Below are 25924 nucleotides of genomic sequence, written 5' to 3'. Positions count from 1 at the left end.
CGTGGCAGACCTCTCCTGACCCTCCCGCTGCTCCCCTCAGCAGTGTACTTCGTCGATCTGCCTGTTCTGCTTCCCAGTCTGTCTCTGGTGAAACCTCGCACCCCCTGCACCTCTGGCCTGTACCCCAGTTCTGTATGTATGAATAATCTTTAAAAAAAAAAAAAGATTATGTCACTGAAGGTTCAAACAATCATTTGTATTTTTTAACAATCAAGCACTTTTTAAATAAGGTATATACATGCTATTGCACATTTAGTAGACTGAAGAATATACAGCTAATTTTTATATGTGCTGGTAAACCAAAGAATTCGTGGGACTGACTTTGATTTAATTTGTAATATTTATTTTATAGAAGTGAAAACCTGCAGTATCTCCAAGATTTACCTATTCTTAATTATTATTCAAATTTCATTTTATATTTTATGTAAATTTTAAACATTTCTTTAAATAAGCTCAGTGGTTTTTAAAAAATTTACTTCTAAATGTTTTGTTGATTTTGTTTTTCTTTTCATTTTCATTTCTATATATTAATATATGGAATCAGACAAAAAATAAAATTAGATCTTTTCACTTTTTCTCAACCACTTCTTTTTCTTGCTATAAATCTGTTCAGATTTCTGATCATTTTTCCTAGTGTTCTCATTGTTACTGAAGGAGCAACTATTTGAAGTCCATTGCCAATGACATCATCACTTGTAATAATTCTTAACTTCCAATTTTATAGAAATGTAGGGAAGGAAATAACTGGGAAATTTTTCAAGGTTTGTTTTTAACCTGCCATAGTTATTTCTAATTATAAAAGTTACTACTCAATATGTTGCTTAAGAATGTGAATATAATTATAGATGATACATAACCTTTTGTAAAAGTTGTATATTCTTGAGTACTTTGGATTTTTTTCCCCATGTAAGCTCTCCAATGCAGGGCTTTGACAAATATGAAAATGTTGATCTGTAATATTCATTAGCAGCAAGTGATTAATGTGGACAAGCTTTTGATTAAGGCAATTTTAAGTTTATATTCCAAGTACTTGTATGATTTGGGCATTCACCTCACATCTCTGGATGACAAGAACTTGTTTCATTTCTTTATTTATCTTTATATCTTGCTTTAGTATTAATATTCCCAGTGTAAACTAAAATGATAACTTGCTATTTACATACCTCTTAAAAGAAATAGATAATTGAGGCCTGTAGGGGGCAGCCCAATACAGCAAGTTCGACTGCCCTTGCTAAATAAGCTAGCTGCAGTCTCTGAGATTGGCTTAGACTTTAAATTGCTTCCTTGAAAAATGAAAGCAACTTAATTATAAGCCTCTTTGACGGGTATATTTTAAAGCAGCTGCATAGGAATTGTAATTTTTTGATGCAGATAGTTTGCTGTTTAGTTTTCAAAACATTTGATGGGAGCAAGTGATATTTTTTCCGTTTTTAAAAATCTGCTCTGTTTATTAATTTCAAACTAATACAGATAATCTGATGACACATATCCCTAATTTATTGTTACAGAAATTAAGATATGTAGAATTAATGATGTTACTTAAAACTACTAAAGTTATTAAAGGAAGTCAGTATTTTCTCATTTATAGTTTGTTGCACTAAGCTAGGTCATTGTTTTAACAATTACTTTTAAGTTTAACAAATACTCTGATAATTAAAATATGAACAAATAATAGCTAACATTTATCTAGTACTTTTTAGTGTGTCAACTACTATTTTAAATATTTTATAGGTTTTAATAAATGTAATTTTCACTGTAGTCCTCTGAGATATGTGCTGACCCTACCCTCATTGTCTAGGGAAGGTGAATGAGATAATTTAGTTACTGAGCTTGCCTGGGGTCATTTCATTAAGTAAGCTGGGATTTGAACCTAGGCTTTCTGGCTCCAAGAGCCAGTACTCTTAATTTTCCCTTTGATATATTGTTAAATTCATTACTTTTATTTTCTTCTTTCTATTATAACTTTCCATTTGAGACTGTTTTCCAGTTTTTACACATATCAGCCTTCTTATTACTCCACCTTTCTGTTGCTTCCTGCCTTCAGTCCTTTTTTTCTTCAAATAGAGAAAACGTATGGCCAGAAAGTAAAAACATAACATTCTCCGTTTAGGCTGACGAGATTGAAACAGATAGCTAAATGTATGTGATTTTCTTTCTCTTTATAGAATGTTCTATTTCCAGTTGTAAATCAAGCAATTTGTAGTGGCCACATTCAAATACTAACTCTCAAATATAAGAATAGAATAAATGAATTTCACTCCCTATGTTCAAGCATATAGTAGTGGGGGTGATTTTATAAGACAAAATATTAAATACTCCATTTTTTTAAAAGAGTTATTATATAATGGACTTAATTATTTTACTAAAAGAATTTAACATTCACAAAGAATTCTTGTTCTAAGAAAATATCTATGGTATTCTAATTTATATAAACATTACCCTTACTCTCAGTTATTGTGTTTTCTTCCTCTTTCTTGCCTTTTTATAATATTCATCAATCTTTAATATCTCTTTGAAATTATGACTAGATACAGCAATGGATCGGTTTGAAATTTGACAGAAGCTTAGGTTAAATGTGAGATGAGATGACTTCCAAAATTACAACTGTTAGACAATATGAAAATAGAACTGTTTCATACTTAAGAATTCAATAGTGTTTATGTTATAAAATTAGATCTTCATGTATAATGCTATTCAGAAAATATTTTTAAGTTATGTTTACTCCTTATTTTACCATTAATTCTTTACTGGGCACTTCATAATAGAGCCAATGTTTGGGTTCCTTAGAGGAATTGTGACCCCTAGTGTAACACAAGCCAGAGATATTATATGCCTTGGGACTGTCGCCCTGAGTCCTGCTGCTGCTTTCATGATTGACCCACAGTCTTCCAGTGTTCCTTAATTAATGTGGGTTGTCCTTCGCTGATTTACCACAGACCTAAGAAGGTCTTAGCAGTTGCAAGCCTAAACTTCATCCCTGTTCCAAGAATATTCACTCCTTTAACTTACGATTCAGAAAGACCTTTAAGACCCACATTGATTTCTTGTGTCATTGTCACTGGTGTTTTTTTTTTTTTTTTCCAGTGCCTTTTCTCTCTATCCCAGAGAATGCCAAAAATCCCCCAGAAATGATACTCCTTAGGTTGATCATTTAATCAATTGACAATTCCATAGTGCAGGAAAATTTGTTTAATCACTTATCTATTTCAATAGTGAAAACTACCTTCTGATTTTTTTTTCTGTTCTTCTCATAAATGATTTTCATATAACATGCCAGACACACAACACCTGTCTCTTAAGAACAGAATTACTAGGCTTTGATTCTTAGTAGTGGTTCCTTCTTTTGGGTAAATATGAGAGTTGCTCTTAGTCTAATTACTCATACTTTTAAAATAACTACTTACTAATAATTTCAAGTAGGTAACATAGTATGATTATTCAGGAATATAAGGAAGAAAATCTAACTTTAAAAAAGCAGATCAGTGTCCTAATTATTAAAAATTTGTCACCTGAACCTGGAAAATTTTGTTTGAAATTTCATATCCTGATACCATAATTTTTGATGAAGTATATGCCTTAATTGTTAGATCACTCATTTTTTGTACTTGTTTTAAAACAGGTATTCTTCTGTATTTTCTTGTATATGCTTATTTGTTTGTGTATTTATTACTAAGATATAATTGACATACACCCTATTGTTTTTATGTCTACAACATGATGAAAACATGTTTATTGAACCTAGTTAACTCCCATACCCATACATAGTTTGAAATGAATTCTTTTTCTTGTGATAAGTACTTTAATCTATTCTCTTACCAGTTTCCAAATATATAATACAGTATTATAAATAGTAACTATATTTTGCTTTTTGTTTTTAAGGTTTTGAGGAGGCTCATTAGCTTTGTTTTATGATCTGTGAAGGTTTATAAAGATAAGACAAATACTAAGGCAATGATATAAATACAGATATGTTCATAGATATATTGATGTGTGCTTCGATTATATTCACAATACATCTCTAGAGAAACACTTGTTGCTATACTTACATTTCAAACAAATCTTCAGGCAAATTTCTTTCACAGGTTGATTGTGCTATTAAAATGTTAATTTTCAGCCTAAGGAGTATAACAAATCTAGTGCTTAAATCTAGACAGTGCATTCATTTGTATTATCCTTGATATCTTGGCAAAATGTTACAGAAAATATTTTGTCCTAAACAACATCTGCCAAAAAAAAAAAGACTGTAAATTTAAAGTAAGCTCAATGTTGTTTCAAAGAGCCACAGTGTGAGCATTGCTCAGAGGGACAGGCTGTAGGGAGAGAGGCCTTTATCAATGGAATGATGAGCCTGATCTTTATTAAGTTCAATAGAATATTATCTACATTTGAGTAGACCATATGTCTGTCTCAGTGTGATATTTCCAGAAAAGTTACTTGTCTGCATGAATGTTTGTGGCACAATATACATACAACATAAATTAATTAAATTGTACTGGTTGTGAAAGTATATATTATTCACTGAGGATTTCAAATGACTAGTGAGTTATTAGTTACATGTCTATTAGATACTATATTGCCTTTTAGATATGTGATTGAGTTGATGTACACAAAGCATGGAGAAGTCAAACTAATATTACTGAACTTCCAGTTAACCATGTTTTACATATTAAACTTGTCTCATAATATTTTTGGAAATACATACTGTAGTTGAAATGTAGAAATTAACATATACTAATAATGTGTTTAAAAATTGCCTCAGCAATCTATTGTAGTACTTATTCTTAACATTTTGTTTATCCAAGTTTTTTCAAAGCATAGATAAGAGGAACATCGTAAAAATGGAATGTATACAAAGGGGAAAAAGTTCTTCTGTTTAAAATTTGGAAGAAGTAATATATTTTGATAGCCCCTTTAACCTTCTATTCTTTCATTTCTTTCTTTCCTTTTCCTCCTTCCTTTTTCTCTTTCTGTCCCACTTTTCCTCGTTAGTGGAGGAAAACAGAATCCTTCCATTTCTCTGCCTCACTAATCTGAAAAGTGTTTTTACAACATAGCAAAGCATTTCCTTTTTTAATTAAAGTTTTGAAGTTTACTTTTAAAAGCAGAGCTTTGCTAAAGGAAAAATACCTCTATTAGCTTACATTTAAAATCCTTTTCATCATGATGAGGGTAATTATCTGTTACTTCTAAGAAGTAAGCCATAGCTAATTTCTGACTCTGTGTACATGTTTAAAGTAACTTAGAATCAGCTTGGGACAGTTCTGACGTCTGCTTATGTAATCCAGCATCCATACTCTTCACTAGGTGTTCATGTTAGTAGCTACAGATGCTTCATATAAAACAGGGTAGAGTAGCTTTCAAAAGGATCTACACATCAAAGTGTAACTTGAACTCTGGTTTTTACATTGCTTGAGGAATCCTTAATGGAATAGAACTAGCAAATTTGCTTTTCCCTCTAACACGTTGCTGTAAAGTTTAAAACTTTTAACATCTATACCTTCCTAATTTATATCGCATATAATTTTAGAGTTTCATTGCTTTGGCATGTTTAATCATGTTCCATATTCCTTTATTCTGTATGATAAGGTTTCCTTTTGTTGTAATTAATCCTGGGGAATAAAGGTGCTGCTTCTGGTATAGTAAATAAAAATCTCTTAAGTAAACACTGCATTTAAGTTGTAGTATCATACTTTTTCATTCATTTGTAGTTTGACTGATAATACTTCATAAGGCTAAGTTTATCATCTGTTAAAACTGGATCCTTAGAGGGCTTTAAATAACTGCAGTGTTTATAGCTTTTAACCACAATGTATCCTCTTTTATTAAGTGAATTCTGGGGGTCAAAATGCCTCTTACTCCATTCCTGTTCTTGTTATCTCACCTGTCTCTCTTCCATTTCTTGGATGGATAAGCTCCAATATATAAGAATTATATACGAATTAATCTTTGATTTGTAGTCTTAGAACCCTACTTGAAAATTACTATAGTATACTAAATAGCAAGGTGTTAATACTATTTAAAATTTCTATGAGGGAAAAGAAATCCATAATTTTACTTGCTGAAATAATTTTACCCTGAAATAAAGTACTATCGGGATACAGCAGCCTATTTTGGCTTCATAGACTGTTATTTTTTCATATATTGTGTACTAAAATTTTGAATTTTTTTATGGAGATAAAAGACTTGTAAATATTTAAATATTAAAATTTTCCCAAAGTAAGCCATGAATTGAAATTGAACCATGCTATCAATGCTAAACTATTCATCTGAACCCACTTTTTTTTTATCAATAGTATTCTTCCTCTGTCATTCCAGATCCTAACTGAAAAACAATTTCCTTTTACTGCAGAGTCCTTCCTCCCCATTCATGTCACATCAGTGCCAGAAGCCATTCAAGGTTTCACGCTACTAAGTAGGAAGATGAGGAGCTCTTGACTGTCTCTGCACATTCCTTTTCCTTGGTGCCCATGTCTATTTTGAGCATTTCATGTGAATAGAATCTTATAACATATGGCCTTTGGGTCTAGTTTCTTATGTATCATGTTTCCATGGTTGTTTGGTGTAGAATGGTTCAGAATATTACCTTTCTATGAAAAGTGATATTCCATTGATCCAATCACCAACAGGTTGAATTGTTTCTACCTTTTGCCTTTTATGATTAAATGCTACTATGAAATTAATGTACATGGTTTTGTATGGATAGATATTTTCAGTTCTCTTAGGTAGATATTTACTGTGTTATGTTATGTAGTAATTCTGTGTTTAGTCTTTTGAGGAACTTCCAGACTAAAGTGCACCATTTTATATTCTTATCAATAGTATATGAGAGTTCCATTTTTTTTCACAGTCTTGCCAGTGTTTATTTTCTGTATTTTAATTACAACTACCTTACTGGGTATGAAGGGCTATATCATTCATTTTATGTGTTTTCTTTTTAAATTTCTTTTATTTATGCATACAAGGAATGTGGTACAGGCCAGAAGTGCAAGGGGTGAGAGAATTCACCAGAGACAGAGTGGGGAACAGAACGGGTGGATTGACTGAAATACACTGTTGAGGGGAAATAGCAGGCTAGACAGGAGAGGTCTGTTGCACCACATGGGTTAGCTCCTGCCAATAGCTTCAAAGTGCTAAAACTTAATCCCTTCCTCCACAAGAGAAACCCTAAATCATTCATTTGGAATTGCATTTCCTAAATTAGTAATTATGTTAAGCATCCTTTCGTGTGCTTACTGGCTACTTGTAAATCATCTGAAATGTCTTCTAATCTTTTTCTCAATTTTGAATTGGGTTATTGGTCTTTTTATTGATTGGTAAGAGTTCTTGATATGTTCTGGATACTAGTCCCTTATCAGATAATTGATTTGCAGGTATTTAATTCTGTACTTCAGAATTTTGCTTTCATTTTCTTGATTGTGTTCTTTGAGGTACCGAGAATTTTAATTTTGATGAAGTCCAGTTTATTTTTTTCTTTGTTTGCTTTCAAATTATCATTTCTAAGAAACAGCTGCCTAGTCCAAGGCCATAAAACTTTCCTTTCTAAGATTTTATAACGTTAGTCTTTGCTTTTTTTGTCATGTATTTTTTCAAGCGCTTTTTTAAATTCCACAATCAATAGATTAATTCAAATTCTTTAATCAGTCACTTGTCTTTCTTTGCAACTTCTAAAAAAAAAAAACTATTAAATTTGCTTTTAATGATCCTTCCATGGGGGTACATTTTAAAAAATCACTTATATCAGAAACACAATGATCAACATCCTCATATTATGAACTTTATTTAGCATTCAATTAAAATTCCCAGACCATCTTCAGAGTAGTGCTTCAATTAATCAAGCTCAGATTTAGAAAAATGATCTAGGAAGGACAGGACACTTAATGAGACATCAAGGGATTCTGAAATCAGCATGCTGTTTGTCCTTGCTACTTTATTTTATAAAAATGCACAATATAGATAGAAGTAGTCTGTATATGTATCTCTTGTTTCTTCACTTGAAAACAGTTTATTAATCACATTGCTTTTATATTAGCCTATCAATTTATTGTGACTCGGATGACATTAGCAAAGATACTTTGAAACTATTGTAGATAATGAAATTAAAACTATGATCCCTTCAGTAGGATTTAGAAATCTTTGGGGAGAAACATGGAAGAAGACATTATTATTAATAAAACTTCAATCCTAGCACTTTTGTAGGAGGCTTCTTATTTAGCCACTGAAATGATTTCAGATAAAAATTTTAAAGCAATGCAATTTGTTTTATGTTTCTTATAAACAGTATCAACTTAAACAGCATCAACTTACCTCAACTATGGGTAAGAGAAAAATAGTGTTTCCCTATAACACATTATATTCAATGAAAGGATAAGAGGAAGATACAAACTGTTGCTGGTATTGAAGAAAACTCGCCCTTAACTATTTATGTGTAACAATATATTTGGCATTGTCTAGACAGAGTTATAATAAATACAACAATTTAAATAAGACAAAATATAAACTTCAAACCAGATGTGTGGATATAATTTGATGAGTGCTTTCATTTAATCCTAGTCTCAATTAAGACACTACTGCTTTGAGGATTAAGTGTCCCTGGCTGTAATAATGATGGCTTTTCAAATGTTAATTATTATTTTTTAGAGGTGTCAGGACTATTAAAAGTGGACTTCAGACTCTGGTAGCATAACTACAGAAAGTGCTTATTTTCAAGTCTCCTATTTCCCAACATAAAGGATAAAAGTAGTTTGATAAAATAGAATAGACTTCTCTAACCCACGCCAGTCCCCATTCCTCCATTCCCCAGCACCAAAAGGACTGTTTACTGTAAAGGTCTAACAGCATTCATTTGAAGATGGTCTGTTCTTTCTACTTAATGAGGTATTATAATTTTGTATATTCTTAAACTATATGTGTCTCTTCTTTTTTTTCTTGTAATGATTTATTTATTTATGCATACAGAGCTGGGGTACAGGCCAGAGGTGCAGGGGCGGTGAAAAGGATTCACCAGTGGGGAGCTGCAGAACAGGCTGACCGACAAAGCACACTGCGGAGGGGAGCAGCGGGCAGGTCAGGAGAGGTCTGCCGCACCATGTGGTCACCTCCAGGGCTGGGATTGAACTCATGCTGAAGTGGCTTCAGCTTCCCAGTGCTGTGCTTTAAATCGCTGCGCCACCACGGAGGGCCCATATGTGTATCTTCTTAAGTTAATTTCAATATGAGGCTTCTTTTCAAAAGCATGTGGTGCAAAATTTGACATGCTTGAATATATCTTGGGCCAAATTTGTAGCACATACCATGTGGGTTGTTGGTAGTCTGGCAGCATCTCCTGTGTAAACCCCTATTTGCTTTGTGCCACATATTTATTCTAATTTGCAAGCCTTCAAAGGGAACTGATGGTTGAATACCAGTTTTTTTTTCATTCTCTGTAACTGATTCTGTGGAAACTAAATAGTGGTTCTATATTTAAAAAGGGCTTAAAAGGGAGAAATGAGTGTTTTGTGTATCTCATCTCACTTAATTATCACAGCAGTTGTCTAAGGATATGTATTATTCCCATTTTCAAAATCAGAAACAGACTCCAGAAATTGATGTGATTTGCTATAGGTACTCAGTCATATTCTGAGTTCAGATACCAACCAAACCTTTGCTAATTCCACTACATTTGACATTCCAGGCTCTAGAGGTATGCTAGCTAGTTAGTCCATTTTCACCTTTTAGCCACTAATTTTCCATAGGTGCCATGATATTCTGGCTGCCTTCTGAATACATTAGTGGGTAGGAGATATGAAAAGGAAGTATTGTTGCTGACTCTGCCGAAAATGAATGACCTTATCTCTTTTTATAAATATTATGTACTTGAAAGCTTGAAGGTTTCTGTAGTCCCTCCTTTGAAATTACCTATTATTTTTAGCATTTTTCATTCTAATACCCTTTGGGTTAGTTTACTTTGTACCTACTGGTATATGTTCCACTCTTAGAGAATAAAATTATGTAACCAGTTATGTTCTTTTTGTTTGTTTTTGCTCTAGCTGCCATAAAGTCATTAAATTTTGCGCTTAGACTTTTAAATTGTATGGCATAGGACTGTACATATTCCTGTTATTACTTAATGCTGTATTACAATTATTTATTTTTGTGTGCTTCATTTATTTTTCTATTCACTAGCACAATGGTGCCCTGGTAAGTATTAATGTTTAAATGAATGAAGATTTCTCATAATGTGCCCCTGCTGCCCATCATTAGTTGGAGATCCTGGATCTGGGAACCCTATTGCTGTAATTCTGCTCACCCTATAAGCTACATATGTGTTCCTAATTTTTGTTATTATATGCTTGCTTTTGTTGTAAGAGTCTCAAATCTTTCTAATATAGGCAGGAAATGAATATAATTTCTCCATCGCAGTTTACTTATCTTTGTGTTCTTGTAATTACTGTCACTACTATTAATATACTATAGCAACCTGATAACTCTCTAAAGTATTAGATTGTGAGTGTTTGTTTTACCAAGGGTCTATAAGAAAAGCTTTATTGTTATTCGTCATTTTCTCGACTTTGGTGATAATAAAGCTTTCACTATTTATGTAAGTAAAACTTTTCAAAAACATTAAATTCAGTTCATTATTTCAAAACTGTATCAAGTAAAAATACACTTTTTTTGACAGCCCTAGAAGTTGTTGTTGGAGTTTTTTTAATATTATAAGTAGCTCTTTTGTGTGGATGGAATAGTTATTTGTGTTTTTTACAGTTATAAATTGCAAAATGTGGTTTATAAGAATATCTTTCAATTCAGAATGCTAGTTTTAGACAGGGTGATTTTTATACAAAACTGAGAGCATTCTTTTCACTTACTGCTATTTCTATAGTAGATCCTTTTTCCAGATTTAATTCTTCTAAATCACATACCCCTCTGATTATACATTAACATTTTTAACAGTGCAACATTTCTAACTCATGTTATATGGTGATCAGTAGCACTAGTGTCCTTTTTTTGTATTCCACCTCAATATATAAAAATGCTTATTATATAATGTAAGCTTATATTAAGTATCAAATTACATTTAATAAGAACAATAATGGTATTATTAAAATGCACTATAGGCTAGGTATTGTTCTAAAACAAATATTCTTCTGACTACCCTTCTATAGCCACAGCCACCTATCTTACTTCCCCTCCCCTTAATTTCCATTTCTAAGATATTATCATTTTTCTAATGTTATATAAATGGAATCATACAGTATATAACCTTTTGCAGTTGACTTTTGTCATGCAACCTGGTTCCCTTGAACTCCAGGCAAGTTGTTGCATGAATTATTTAGTAGTTATTATTACTGAATAACATCCCATAGTACAGAAATGCTTCAGATAAATTAACCATTCACTTGTTGAAGGACATTAGGGTTGTCCAGTTTGGGGGGTGTTATGAGTGAAAATGCTGTGAATATTTTTATTTTATTTATTTCTTTCTTTTTTTTTTTTTTTGAGAACGTAGGTTGCATATCCCTGGGGTTACTCAAGTACAGTTACCAGGTCATTATGGTAAATGCACACTTAGTTTTGTAAGAAATATGATATTCTTTTCCAGAGGAGCTGTATTTATCATTTTATATTTGTACCAGTATTCCATGAGTGATCTAGTTTCCCCACAAGCTCATGGGGACCTAGTGTTATTGTTTTTTTGTTTTGTTTATTTTAGACATTCTCGTAAGCATTATTGCATTGTGGTTTTAATTGGCATTTCCTTAATGACTGGTGATATATCAAACACATTTTCATATGCTTATTTTCTGTCTTTGGTGAAATATGTTGGTGTCTTATGTCCTTTTTCTAATGGAATACCTTGTGCTTCTTTCTGCTATTTATTTATATATATGTATGTATGTATGTATGTATGTATGTATGTATTCCAGATAGAAGAACCTGTGTTGGATATAATTCTCTTAGTTTGTGACTTGTCTTTCATCATCTTTACAGTATTTTATTTTGATGACCTACATTTTTATCAATATTTTCTTTTTTGAATCTTGATTTTGGCATTGTTTGGACTTGATCCTCAAATGGCTTTACCTTTTTGTCCCTTGCCATGTTAAGTAAGCACTGAATGTTAAGCTGAATTTTATGATCCTGAATCTTTTAGCATCTAGGCAAGTGAACTTAGAGAAAACAGATTGAAACTAAAAAGAAAGTAAAACTTGAATCTGCTAACTGAAGTAATATTAAATTGAAATACCCATTGTATTAGAACACCCTAAAATTATGATGGTGGTATGTATGTCAGGATGAGGAAGTGTTTAGGTGGTTTTATGCACCGTGATTATACTGTGTGTATATTTTCTTATCTCAAAAGTGCTGCAATATAAATATTTTTCCTTTGTGCTCATATGTGTGTGTGCATACATACAGTTGAGGAAAGTGAGGTTCAGGAGAGTTACGTAATTATGCCCTTGGTGCTGTAATAAAGAACAGAACCTGAATGTGAAGCCAATTATTTCTGTCTCTAAAACATGCACTTTTTAACAACTACCTTGTATTTTTTGTTTCAATATGTGCCTATGTAACTGATAAGACTCAAACTTGATCTTAATTATACAGTTGTGCCTGTCAACCCTAAAGTCCATACATAGTCTAATTTTCAACCTACTGAATTAAGTCATCATTTCTTGTTTTATCAACTTTACTGTTAATCTATTTGGAGGTAGACTTTTATTTTATTTCTTAGATATAGCCTGTCGTTTACACTATAGTGGTAACAACCTTTATCTTCAGTTTCAGAAAATACATAAGACTTGCTAAAATTTTACAGATTTAATTTAAAATGCTTACAAATTTGGTTCTTCTGCTTCTGTTAAGTACATCTCCAAAGTAATTCCATGTAGGGAAGACATGAAGTTTCACTAGTCAGGGTACATGAGTGAAGGATGGTGAGCAGTCAGCCGTCAGCACCAGAATTTTGTACCCCATTTGGTATATTTAAGAAATTATTAACAGATATGTGTTTTAAAGTTAACAAGGGTAATTTCAAAATTGACTTTACCAAATCATATTATTTCTCATGAGAGAGTAAAGCTATTTCTTGGAAGTCATTGAAGTAGCTTACATATTTACAAATAAAAAGCTGGATCAAGTTAAGTATTGAGTTATATTCCTGTTATAGTGGCTTTCTTGTCTGTCTAAGACTAGGTTAAGATTTAGTGATATGGGTATTGTTAGTCATGGCTGGTTTCATGTATACTAAGCCAAAGTTTACAGAATTCATCTTCATGGGGCTTTTTGCAATTTTAAAATTCTTGCTATATTCAAAAAGGAGATAGCTTTTAAATACTTCCTAGCATGGTTTACTTTTTTCTGCTAAACTCCAAATTATGTTTAGTAAAGTCTGTTAAGAAGTTTGCAGACGTCTACCTTTGCTCCCATTGCCCTTTAGGTCTTCTGTATATATCTGAATGTGATCTGTCTCCCCTGTCCGCGTAGGACTATTGTTTTAAGGTAACTCCTGGAAGTGAGGTTTTGTATAACCTTTCATCAGACTTATTACTCAGATGCTTGATAGTTACCAGTTACCAGTATACTTTTTTTTTTAAGAATAAGAATATAAATTTTTAAAGGCACTCAAATTGTTGATTGGATTTTTAATTGGGGTATTTTGGGTCTTTATCTTTAAAAATAAGCTTTTTGTTATATGAGAAACAGTTCTTGAGGAACATTTAGATGATTACCATTCTTAAAATATGTTAATAGTACTGGGCTTCCTCCTTACCCCAAGGAAATAACATCTTCATAAAAATTGATGAAGTTATACCTTTATTATAACTGCTCAGATTTGAAGAGAATGGGAAAAAGAGTGGTACCAAAAATTACAATCCATTTTTAGCAGAAGACATTTTAGTCATAGAAGAAAGTGTGTGTGTGTGTGTGTGTGTGTGTGTATTAGTGTATAGTTAAGACCATTTAGACCATTTGACCTTCACTGTTTACCATATTGTTTTCAGGTTATTATAATATCCTTACCTGTAATAATATAGGTAAGCCATCTCACAAATCTGCCCACTACGTAGGGATGAATGAATCTTGAAAAGATTTCTTTGACTTTACTGAAACCTTTAATATGTTCAGATTGGACAGATTAACTTTGGTTTCTTCGGTGAGGGGGTACAGTCTTGCCCCTCCTTTTTACTAACCCAGTCCCAGTTGTCATCACATGCGCTGGCAGTACTCAGCCTCACAGCGGGCATCTTGATATTACCTCATACCCAAGTCATCATACAGTGCTGCTCTGCATTAGCTTTCAGAAAAAGCTGCTTTCATCACGTCACTTCCTTTCCTAAAAAGTCTTAAAAGCCTCTTCTTTGCCTGGAAGATGGAAAGCCCTTGGTGGGTGGTGGCTGTTTTAAATTATTACTATAACCCCCTATTCTTTTGCTTATTCTCTGAACTCCCCCATCTTCATGTAGTTAGGTATATGAGATCTTCACATAGTTAATCGTTGATTGTGTATCTTATTGTTTTCAATTTCATTTTGGGTGAAAGTATGAGTTTATTAAAGGATGTTAATCATACTTAATCCCTAAAGAGTTCAATTAGTGAATGCTTTATATTCATTGTATACTAATTATCAAGATTTTAGTTTTTACAGGTCTTTGTTCCTTGCCACAGACTCTCTGCTGTATTTATGGAACACTATTTTTAATATTATTATGTATCCACTGAATAAAGGTAGGAAAGGTAGCTCACATGCTTGTAGCATGGGTGGTTTTTATTTTTTCCTTTGTCTATGTTCATTCTTAAATCCAGATTATGTTTCACCAAATCTGTAACCTTTGTGTTGAGGCTTATCTCAGTGACTAAAAAGGAAAACTTGTATTTAATGAGTTTTTAACTAGTTTTTTTAAATCATTTTCTTATAAAATATAAGGCACTGCTCTGTTCTTACAGACTTTTATGATTTTTCATTCTAGAAATCTTAACAATAAAAGTTTACCATCTTAAATCTCTTTTATATTCATTTTGTTTATTCAGTCAGTGCTTGCCATAAATTTTCAATTCTTTCCACAAAAAATTTAAGAAATATGGAATGTCCCATATTCCCATAGACTTATCAGCAATAATGTTTTTCCTAGACTTGTTGACTCCAGAGCCTGAACTCTATGATGGTAGGGCTCCCATCAGCATTGTCTCCTAAGAGGAAAAATACTAACAATTTTAAAAGTGGACAAAACAATGAAATTACTACTAGTGGTAGTAGTGCACGCTACAGCAGCTTATATGCTAAAACTGGTGCACTGCAGGGAAAATGAACTTGGCCCCTGCACAAGGATAACATGTGATTGGTGACATGTTCCTTATTTTTGTATCTACCCAAAAAATACAAAAACACTAATTCAAAAGGATACATGTATTCCTTTGTTCACTGAAGCACTGTTTACCAAAAAAATAATAAACAAGTTATGGCCACAACCTTTGTGCCCAAGAACAGAAAATCGCTAAAGAAAATGTGGTGTGTGTGTATATATATTCAATGGATTACTACTCTGCTACATAACAGATGAAATCTTGCCATTTGCAACAATATAGATATAGTACTGGAGGGGATTATGCTAAATAAAGTAAGAAAGAGAACAGTAAGTACTGAATGCTTTCACTCAATAGTAAAATAGAATATACAAAGCAAAGAAACAGACCAAAAATAAAATAAACTTAAAATTTGACTGGAGAGTAGCCTTCCTGGTGGTATAAAGGGTTAACTCTCAGCACTGTCAGGCTGTGGGCAGCCACTACAGCATGAGTTCAATCGCCTGCCAGGTTGCTGACCCACATGGCACAGCAGACCTCTCTTGTCTTGTCCGCTGCTCCTCTCAGCAGTGTATTTCAGTAGATCCACCTGTTCTGCTCCGAACTCTGTCTCTGGTGAAGCCTCTCACTCCTTCCCCCACTTACACATCTGATCTACACCCCAGCCCTTGTATGAATAAATCAATAAAGCAAGTCTTTAAAAATTAGCTGTAGAACTAAGGCTACTGAAAATGAGGGTAGGAGGGGACTCAAAAGGATTATTGGTGTTTAGGTGGTGGATGTGATGTTAGCACATATTGGTAGAGGTGTGAACCTACATCTATAAACATAGTGCTGTCAATCTATCTTACCTCAACAAATAATTTTTTTTAAAAAAAGAAAAAATGGCAGCACCCTAACTGAGACACGATGCCATGGTTGCCAGGACTAGATCACATGAAAGTGTTCTTATCTTATTCATGATAGATTTGGTCTGTGCAGTACAAATCTATTTAAGTACAAGTTTCCCAACACACTCTCCTCCTCCCAGGAAACTCTAGAAGAAAGAACAGCCAGCCTCCTGCCCACCCTGTTATAACCACTCATGTATATGTCTTCGTTTTGGGTGTTTGTTAGCCATCTGAGTAATTTCTTTGGTGAAATATTTATTAGTCTTTTCTCACTTAAAAAAAGAAAAAAAAATCCTGTGGGTAAATTGTGACATAAGGCTAATAATTGTCCAAGGAAATGCTACATCTACTATTTATGAAAATTTTCAAATGTAGAAAAGCTAAACAATAAAACAAAAAAGACATCTATCCTTCACCTAAATACACCAGCAATTATCATTTTTCTGCATTTGCATATCTCCCTTTTTAACCATTCGAAGACATTCGTAGTCTCATCCTTAAATACTTGAGAATGAATTTCTTAACCAGGAATTGTCATTAACACAGCTGAGAAATGGGATATTAGTTCAGTGATAGTATTTAATATTCATTCCTTGTTACCCTAGTAATTCCCAAAATGTCTTTTATATATACATATATTTTACTTTCCTTCAATTCAGTATTCCATTTAAGTGATTTAGTGTTTAGGTCTTGTCAATTGCTTTTAATCTTTTCACGTTATATTTTAATATTCTGACTTTTTTGAGGAGTTCATGCCAGTTGTCTTTCAAATGTCATACATTCTAGATTTGTCTGAGTCTGATGATTAGATTTATTTGATTTATGTTAAGCATTTTGACAGTGACATCACATTTGTGATATGGTATGACTCATTACACTATATTAGAACACAGCTAATAATAACCTTAAATTTCTTATCTATTAATCTGCAGCAACAAAGATTGTTTGAATTTTTTTTTTCATTTTTCAATAGACAACGACTGAACGGCCTTTCATCCAGAAGCTTTTTCGTCCTCTGACTGCAGATGGACAGTTGCACACTCTAGGAGATCTCTTGAAAGAAGTTTGTCCTTCTGCAGTTACTCCTGAAGGTAGGAAGCTCAGTAACATTAAAGTGTTCTTTCATTTCTATTTGTTATTGAGGTAATGTAAGCATTCAACATTTATTAATATTTACTAGTTACTCTAGAAGATATATTCACTCTGTTAATGAACTATCTTTTGAAAACAGAGGCACTTAATATTGATTGTTTTATAAATTATTGACACTAACAAAATAAGAAATCAACTCTGACAAACTAAAATACACTGGTTTTAAATTATTCTTTTCACATTTTTGGTGTCCTATAGAAAAGTGAATTCAGTTCTGGCAAATATTTTTATTTTCACATTGTGTTTCTTCATTCTAAAGGAATAAAGAGATGGGTAAAAGTATCTTTTTACCTTTAATTGAGATGTTGAAGTTCAAAATACTGAATAAGGGATAAGCATTTTATATTAATTTTCTGTTACTGTCTAGTAATTAACTCAATACTGTACTCTCAAATTTCACAGATCCAATCAAGAACTTGTCCCTTTTTGTGGTCTTCATTTTATTGCTTTGGTTAAAATTGTTTTCCTATAGACAAAGGAAAACAAAAATTGCTGAATTCTTTTTTAATTGCCACATTAGAAAGACTACAGTTGAAAACCTGATTGGGAGGTGTATATGCCTGTGTGTATAAAATTCCATGTCTTTTCACCCAGTATAACATGAGCATGTTTTTAGTCATTAAGAATTCATTTAAATCTATATTTTTTTAGTTTGCAGTGTTAGGGTCCTTCATATCTATGTGTCATAGTTTGATCATCACTCTTTGCTGAGTAATTTGCAATCCTACCCTATTATTGGCTACTAAGAAAAAAATTCAGTGATCTATTGCTGAATTTGTTAGTATATCACATAGCTCATATTTATTGTATAGAAAGAAAATTTTAACTTGCTACTTTAAGTCCTTCGAAAAATCACTTTAACATAAAAGTAAACACATCAATATATTAGTAAATACTGTCTTTTATTAACATATTCTTTATGAAAGCTCAGTATTACTTACATGACTTGCAACTATGTTGCATAGTCCAGGAAGCATGTAGTATGTAAGGAAATAGTTTGCCTAATAAGTAGAATTAGAAACAGTATGATTGTTGATGTGCCAGCCTAAATGACTGACTAAAGAATACAGAGCTTAAAATATGTTATTTGGTCTGTGAATATAACTCTTTTCCTTAATCAGATATGCCTTTCCTCTGGCACTTCTGTATGTATTTAGCACTAATAAAATACACGAATGTTTAACAAAAGGGGAGAAGAGGTGTATTTAAAATGCCATAAGAGCCAGTACCAGAAGGGATTGATGAAGAAAGATCATTGATCACTACTCAAAATTATTGAAATTGAGTGACTCTCATTTTTAAGAGATTTTAAATATATTTTAGGGCCTTGTATCATTGTGTGCTTTGCTAGGTTCTGTCTTAAACATCCTTTTATCCAGTGTGAGGGTTAATGTGTGCTTATTATTCAAGTTAATTGTTTGTTTTTGTGTTAGCCCATTAAACATTTATGATCAGTAAATCCTGGCCTAAGCAACATAAAGTTGTTATGATACTATCATAGAATCTTAATCTCTTTTCTTGCTATTCAATTTTAATTCTTAAAATCTTCCTTTGTACTTGTTTGCTTCTAATCTCTGCTCCTGCTATTAACTATAGAGAACTACTATTCTGCTTTCTATCTATAATTTGGATATTTCACATAAATATACAATATTACAACTTATTTTTTTTAACTTAGTGCAATGTTTTGAGTTTCTTCTATATTGTAGCATGTATCAATTCCTTTTTATTGCTGAATAGTATTCCACTGAATACTGTGTGCATCACTCTTTGTCCATTAATGCAACACTTGATGGGCATTTGAATTATTTTCAGCCTTTATGAATCATGATGCTATGAACACTCACAAACAGGTCTGTAAGTAACTATACCTTTTCATTGGGAGGGAACAAATGGGTTTGCTTGGTAAGTTTGCGTAGTTTTTTAAGAAACTGCTTAACTTTTCCAACACGGCTGCACCATTCTTCAATCCTGCCAGCAGTATATGGGCTTTCCAGATTTCTCACATCCTTACCAATATATATTTTTGTCTTATTACATCTTATTCTACCTTATATTTGTGTAGTGGTATCAATAGTTTTAATTTTTATTTCCTCAGTGACTCATGATACTGTTTTCATATGCTTCCTATTATCCGTGTTTATGTTTGATGAAATATTTTTTCAAAACCTTTTACATTTCTTCTGGACTTTTTGTCTTCCCGTTTCTGAGTTTTGGGAGTTATTTATGTATTCTGTACACAAGCCCTTTATGAGATAGAGATTTGCACTGATTTTTTCCCCCAGCCTTTGCCTTGTCTTTTTAGTTTTTTGAAGAGTGAAAACAATTAATTTTGATTATTATGTTTTTAATGTATTGTGTTCAGTTAAACAAACTTTATTCCTCATAGACAATGCCTTTTATATAGTTCCAAATCAAAATGTATATATTGTAATTTAGGGAAAAGTCTCTTTCCCAACTCATATCCACCAAACCCTAACATAACTCCACTCTCCAGAGACAACCATCTTTTTTGATTGCAACTATCAGGTAGATAGTTTATTTTTGAAGTTACAGAAATTTTGAGTGGAAAATCCCTAATAATGTCATAAGCATGTGATTGTTTCAGAATAATCATATAAGTTCCAGTTTATTTTCCCCATACAGTAAGTGTTTTTTGTTTTGTTTTATTGTCTACTTGCTATAGTCTTAAGGATTTGGTAATATAGACAGACTAGTTTTCAATTTGCAGTGTAACTAACAAATCATTTTTATTGCTAATAGAGATGGATCCCTAAGCTTCTGCCTGCTTCACTGTAAGACTGACTTTCAGTTACACATTTCTCTGTACTGTTTTTCCACTTTACTATGCTACCAGTTGTTTTTTTTTAAATCTGTTTTCAAAGACTTATCAATTAAAATTTGCTTCCTTATCAGATCTTTGACTATTGAGTAGGAACATTACAAGGAAAATCAAAACTTTGGAAGAAAACAATTCTGTGACAGCCTACCCCTTATCTTGCTGAATAATTATAGTTTATTTGGTATTTGGCATTTTTAAAGAATCATGTAACTGTAAGACCTTAGAGTTAATTTAGTTCAGTCTCTTAATTGTTTAGATAATTTGTAAAAGCTCTCTTAGCTACTTAGTTAGAAAACTATGGGTTAGAACCTCAGTCTCCATCTCCTGCTCCAGTGGTTTTTCACTTCCCTGCATTACCATTTGTTTCCATTTTTACTTTTTCAACATTTAGTTTAATTTAAAATAACATTCTGGAATGTTTGACTTTTTTCTAACTCTTTACTCTGTAATTTGTGTGTACTACCTAAACTTGCCTATACATGTTCTTCTCTCTTACAATACTTCTTGGTGTGTTTTTTTGCTATCTTAGTGTCCCTGTGTGTAATTCTGGCCACTCTCCCTTCTGAACTTATTCACATGCTGGCTGTGATATTCAGACATGTAGATGCAAACCAGTCACATGCTTTAAGCTGAAATCTCTACCAGAGCACACCTTGATACTCTTGCCAGGTAACAATACATACAAGATTATGTGCCCAGGTAACAATACATACAAGATTAACTTGGCCCTATACAAGAATGGCACACAAATTTGTGAGACTTTTTATTTTACACATTCTATGTTCTCTTCCAAATGTTTTTCCTGACCTACTTGTGCAGCCATTACTGGAGAATGTAGTGTAATTCCCTTTTTTTTTTTTTTTAAGGAAATTGGGGTGAGATACACACAATTCAATTCACAAACCTGCCTTTTAGGCAGCTTTATATGCTGTAAGTGGATGTCTTGGTGCAACAGACTTCATCCCTCCCAAATTGTCCCATGCTTATGTCGATCTAAAACACATGCTCATGACATACACACATCCCAGAACTATGTAGTCACCTTTTGAGCTACTTTTGATGGTACCTTTTTACCATGAGAAACCTACATTTTTAGTAGCGATATTTTGTCTTCGGAAAAACATTTATTTTCTCCTTCCTTTTGTCACTTTATATTGAAAAATAACTGTCATTTAAAAATCTGTGAAGAGTATCTAAAACATCAAGTCACTGTTTCAGTAAGAAACTGTTTACTGTCTGCTTCAGTACACCTGTGGTATTGTCAAACATGAAACGTTTTGAAACACCTGCACCAGACTTAAGTTGAAAGCGAAAGACTTTAAGATTGGGTGTGTGTGGATAAGAACTGGCTGTCATCACATGATAAAAAGAGAAAGTACTTCATAAAAGTTATGTGGCACCATTGTCTACTACTCCTTACAACAAGTGATTCATGTAGGAAGGAATTTTGTCTTATTTCATCACATGAAAGTAGAACGTACTAATATTTATGAAGACGTGCTTTAGGTCATTGTTCTTGTGGAGTAACTAATGATGAGTTGCTTTGTGTGTTCTTTTTGGCTTTTGTAAGTGGCCAGAGGAGTTAGCCAAGTTAAAGGTAACAGGAAGTAACCAAAGGTAAGTTCAGGTAAATTGTTTTTGTAGTGTCAGCTGTAGTTAAAATGACTCATAGAGGCAAGCTTCTGAACCAGAACTGAAGTGAAATATTTCTTGTTCATTAAAATCGACCTATAAAGAAAGTCAAAACAAAAATTACAAACCATCGCTTTTATTCTTTTACTTTAGAGACTATGAAACATCTATAAGCTTTGCCCAACCATATTTCAGTTTCAGTCTTCTGATGTATAAACAGCTAGTAAGTTAGGATGATGGGAATAAAAATGTCCTCTTTTACTTTTATAACTATTTTATGGTTCTAGTTGATGAGTCCTTTGTAACAGTTGACTGTTTTAATTCTGAATCCTTATTTAATATTGTATAAATGGAGCCATATATGTATAGGGAACAGCTTACATTCCACAGCAAACTAACAAATATTGCCTTCATCTCTCATACCAACAAGTACAATCCTCTATTGCCATACGCCTTTTTCCATTTCCATCCTATTCCTGAGGAAATCCTTTCCAGCTGCCACTTAACTATTGCTTTCCATGTGATGACATAGATTTCATTATTCATCAGTCAGCTTACTGTATCATGCCATCTTCTGACATTAAGGATGCTGAAATATATGACATACACTTTGCTTTTAAGGAGCTTTGGTCCAGTTGGAGTGCACAGAAAGATGCACAGATATGTGTGGCGTGTGTGGGAATAGGGATAGGCCAGGAATATAGGGAAGCACCTAGAATTGCTGCCTTATCCATTCTGGAGGAGATAGTGAAACTGTTTTAAGTCTTAAAAGATGAGTAGAAATTTGGACCGGAAAGGGGAAGGATTAGGTCACTCATATCTCATGACCACTGTGGCAGTAGAATTTTCACTAACTACCCGGACTGGCTACTAATGACTAATAGCTGGTCTAAAATGGGGGGTTGTTTGCTGAGAGATTGGTCTGTTTGCTGAGGGTTTGGTCATGTTTTTCTACTTTTCTCTCATAAATGTGTAGAAAATTTTCAGCAAGGTGGGAAATTTGCTGAACAACTGTGTGTGTGACTAAGATTGATCTATTACTTGCTTAGCTACTGCATTGGAAGATAATTTTAACAGCTTGATTAAGGGAGTCATAATGCCCTATTTAAGTAATTAATTTAAAAATTATATTGCTTTACTTTTGATAACTTTGTGATAAATCACAAAATAAAGTTCATAAAAAGCTGATGATGTAGTCACAGTTTTTTTCTCCCTTAATAGAACCATGACTAGATCATGTTTATAGGGCAAATTAACTATTTGATGTTGCCGTGAGTTTTTTCAGGAATAAAGTAGTTTGAAAAAGGAGACATCCAAGTCTCATGTTTCCCATGTAAGGCAGAACCTTGAGTGTTAACAAAGCAGGCTTATCTGAGATTTGAACCAGCAATAGTCACTTTTATCAAGGTGATGACAACTGCCCCTTCTCCTTACCCCAGGAAGTGGCATTTCAGTTTGAAAATTCATTCCACACAGAAAACTGCAGAGCCCTGGACTTCATCAGAGCGGGGCCTAGGAATAAGAAGAATAACGCCATTATAATTTAACAATTCTGTTCGCTCATTTAGAATCAGTTTTCATTCTAGTATCACTCTACTGGTTTCTACATCATATAATATCATATCAAAACAAATTTCTGGACATGACTAGAAAAACCAAAAGCATGACTGCGGTAAGGTATAAGACGTGTCTATAGTCACTGCAGCCAACTCAATTACCGAACTATTGTCAGTATATTAAAAGTATAAATTTTGAGCCAAGAGACTCAAAATGTTGTTGCTAGTGAAAATTTTTCATTGAAAACTGTAAGTAAATGGGTCATATACTCATTTGAAGTTTCAGCTATTCGCAAGTTAACTCTGGAAGACCCATTTGTAACTTTGCTGAGATGCTATAACCCTGACCTTTGGGACAGAAGCCCTGAAGTAACATGAGCCTTGTCCTTCAGCCTTATCCTGATACTCTTTGCCTTCACGGTTCTCTTCATTACTGGATATATATGTTATGGAAAAAAATATTATGGTGTAATTCAAAAGTAACCCTTGAGTCAAGATCTGCTGTATTCAAATTATGGTGTAATTCAAAAGTAACCCTTGAGTCAAGAAAATTTGTTAAACACAATTTAAATGTAGTAATTATAACATTTTCTTTTTTGAAATGTATCATTATACCATCAAATTCTATCTAAAATGAATCAAATTGATTGCCTTGTTTCATTCTTCTTTGAACCAATACATGGACAACATATAGTAATCTTGGCAAAATAAGCTCTCAGTGTCTTAACCCATTGATGTATGTCTTTTCTAAAGTCAGAAATAATAGATTGAATATTTTCATTCTTCATTAATGAAGATGGTGAGATCATAAGACCTTATCTGAAAAATACTTCTTATTCCTCTCAGTTATGGTTCTTTACCTAAATTTCAAGAAGTTAAGACAATCTGACTTTTTAAAAAAGGAAAGACACACAATTAATATTTCACCTTTGTCACTAGTAAACAAAATTCCTTTACCAAAATAATAACACATGCAGGTGATTAAAAGCCGGTCCTCTCTTCATTAAAAGAAGTCCTGTGAGACTTCAATTAGGGCATATATAAGCAGTGTTATTATCACTTACATTTTAAATAAAACAAATTTGAACTATTCTGTATTTCATACTTGACAAATTCCTAGATCAGCCTACAATTTGTAGGTCATTTTATGAAAGTGGATCAAAAACATTTGAGAGCCATTTTATCAAAGATTTGTTTTTTAAGCAACCAAGGTGTAATTTCTAGCTTTTAGTTGTCTCTTACCAAGAGACTCTATCAGTTTTTTTAAATGATCTTTTAAGTATAGTTTTCTTTTATAAACACCAAATTATATGGGATATTTTAGTTTAAATTTTGGTGTATGCCCTCCCTATTAAAAAAAATCTTAAGTCAGTGAAAGATTTGACATTTACATGTTTGACAATCTTGTTTAATGTAAAGAGAGAGGTTTCTGAGAATATATTGGGAGAAATAATAAATATATAAAATATATTTCTATACATGAAAAGAGATGTGGTATATATTAACTGTGATATTATGTGTTCATTAAGATCTGTACTGCTAAGTGAGTATAGATCCGGAAGAAGTTAATGTAAGTATTTTAAAATGGGTTTATATTTCTCTGATAAACAGCACTCTCCTTCTGTTTGTGATCATAGGATAAAAGCTCTGTAAGCTTGTATATGTTCATTTTTACTGCTACATCATGTAGTGTGCTCTTAAGATTGAGATCTCATTCCCCAGGAAGCATTTCTGTCTAAGATTAATTGCCCTTTTAAAATCAGCGTTTGATGTATTCCTTTGGCTATATCCTGGCTTGGTTTAACCCTCTTTGACCTGACCTCGCTGACTATTACCGCTGAGGCTGAGTCAAAATCCTTCAGCATGATGTATGCACTTCAGATTTCAGCCTGTGGTTTTTCATGTCGATGGATTCAATTAGTTGGCGTTTTACTAATGAACATATCAGAGGTTAAAGAATATGTCAGACAGAACAAAATTGTTCAAACTAGTGGTAATCAGAAAACTCTTTTTTTTACTTTTATGCTTAGGACTCTTTCAAAATATGAAGTATTTTTCAAAACGTCTACCTTCAGCTTCACACACTCCAAATAGCAAATAAAGTCATTTTGGGTTTAATTATAAAATGTAAACATGAAGCCACAAAGCTCTTAAACACAATAGTTACACTGCTTGGCCTTATAGTTCTATTATTCCATACTTACAAATATGGACTGGAAAAAAAATTAAAGTGAAATTTTCTGATAAAGCATTTTCCCTTGAAGATATGCCACACCTATTTATATAGCTTCCTTTATATTCAAAGAGATTTCACATATGTATTATACTTATTAATATAATAGTATGAAAGAAACTCATTCATTTTGATAGAGTCTCAAATAACCTGTAAAAATATCAGGATCACATCCCTTGTAGAAACTGGCTGAAAAAATACAGACTAAAATGCAGATCCAGTTGGAAAGGTTATAAGCCATTGCTAATAAAAAATTCTGAAGGATTCATCACATACTCTATATATTTTAAAATATGTAGTTGATTTTGCAAGTCCCCATCACCTGAATATTTTCATC

General features: G+C 32.7%; 1 protein-coding gene across 1 annotated transcript in view; it reads left to right on the top strand.

The window, feature by feature from the left end:
- Positions 1-25924, top strand: part of ATG5 (autophagy related 5) — a 96196-nt gene that overhangs the window by 64121 nt on the left and 6151 nt on the right. Inside the window, exon 7 of the mRNA XM_012723484.1 lies at positions 17146-17263. Within this exon, the coding sequence (XP_012578938.1) occupies positions 17146-17263 (118 nt within the window). The remainder of the gene's footprint in view (positions 1-17145; positions 17264-25924) is intronic.

This window comes from Condylura cristata, unplaced genomic scaffold (assembly GCF_000260355.1).
Source record: "Condylura cristata isolate star-nosed mole 26May11 unplaced genomic scaffold, ConCri1.0 scaffold00001, whole genome shotgun sequence".
Lineage (NCBI taxonomy): Eukaryota > Metazoa > Chordata > Mammalia > Eulipotyphla > Talpidae > Condylura > Condylura cristata.
Note: the sequence above shows the minus strand (reverse complement) of the source record. Positions and strands in the feature narration are given on the sequence as shown.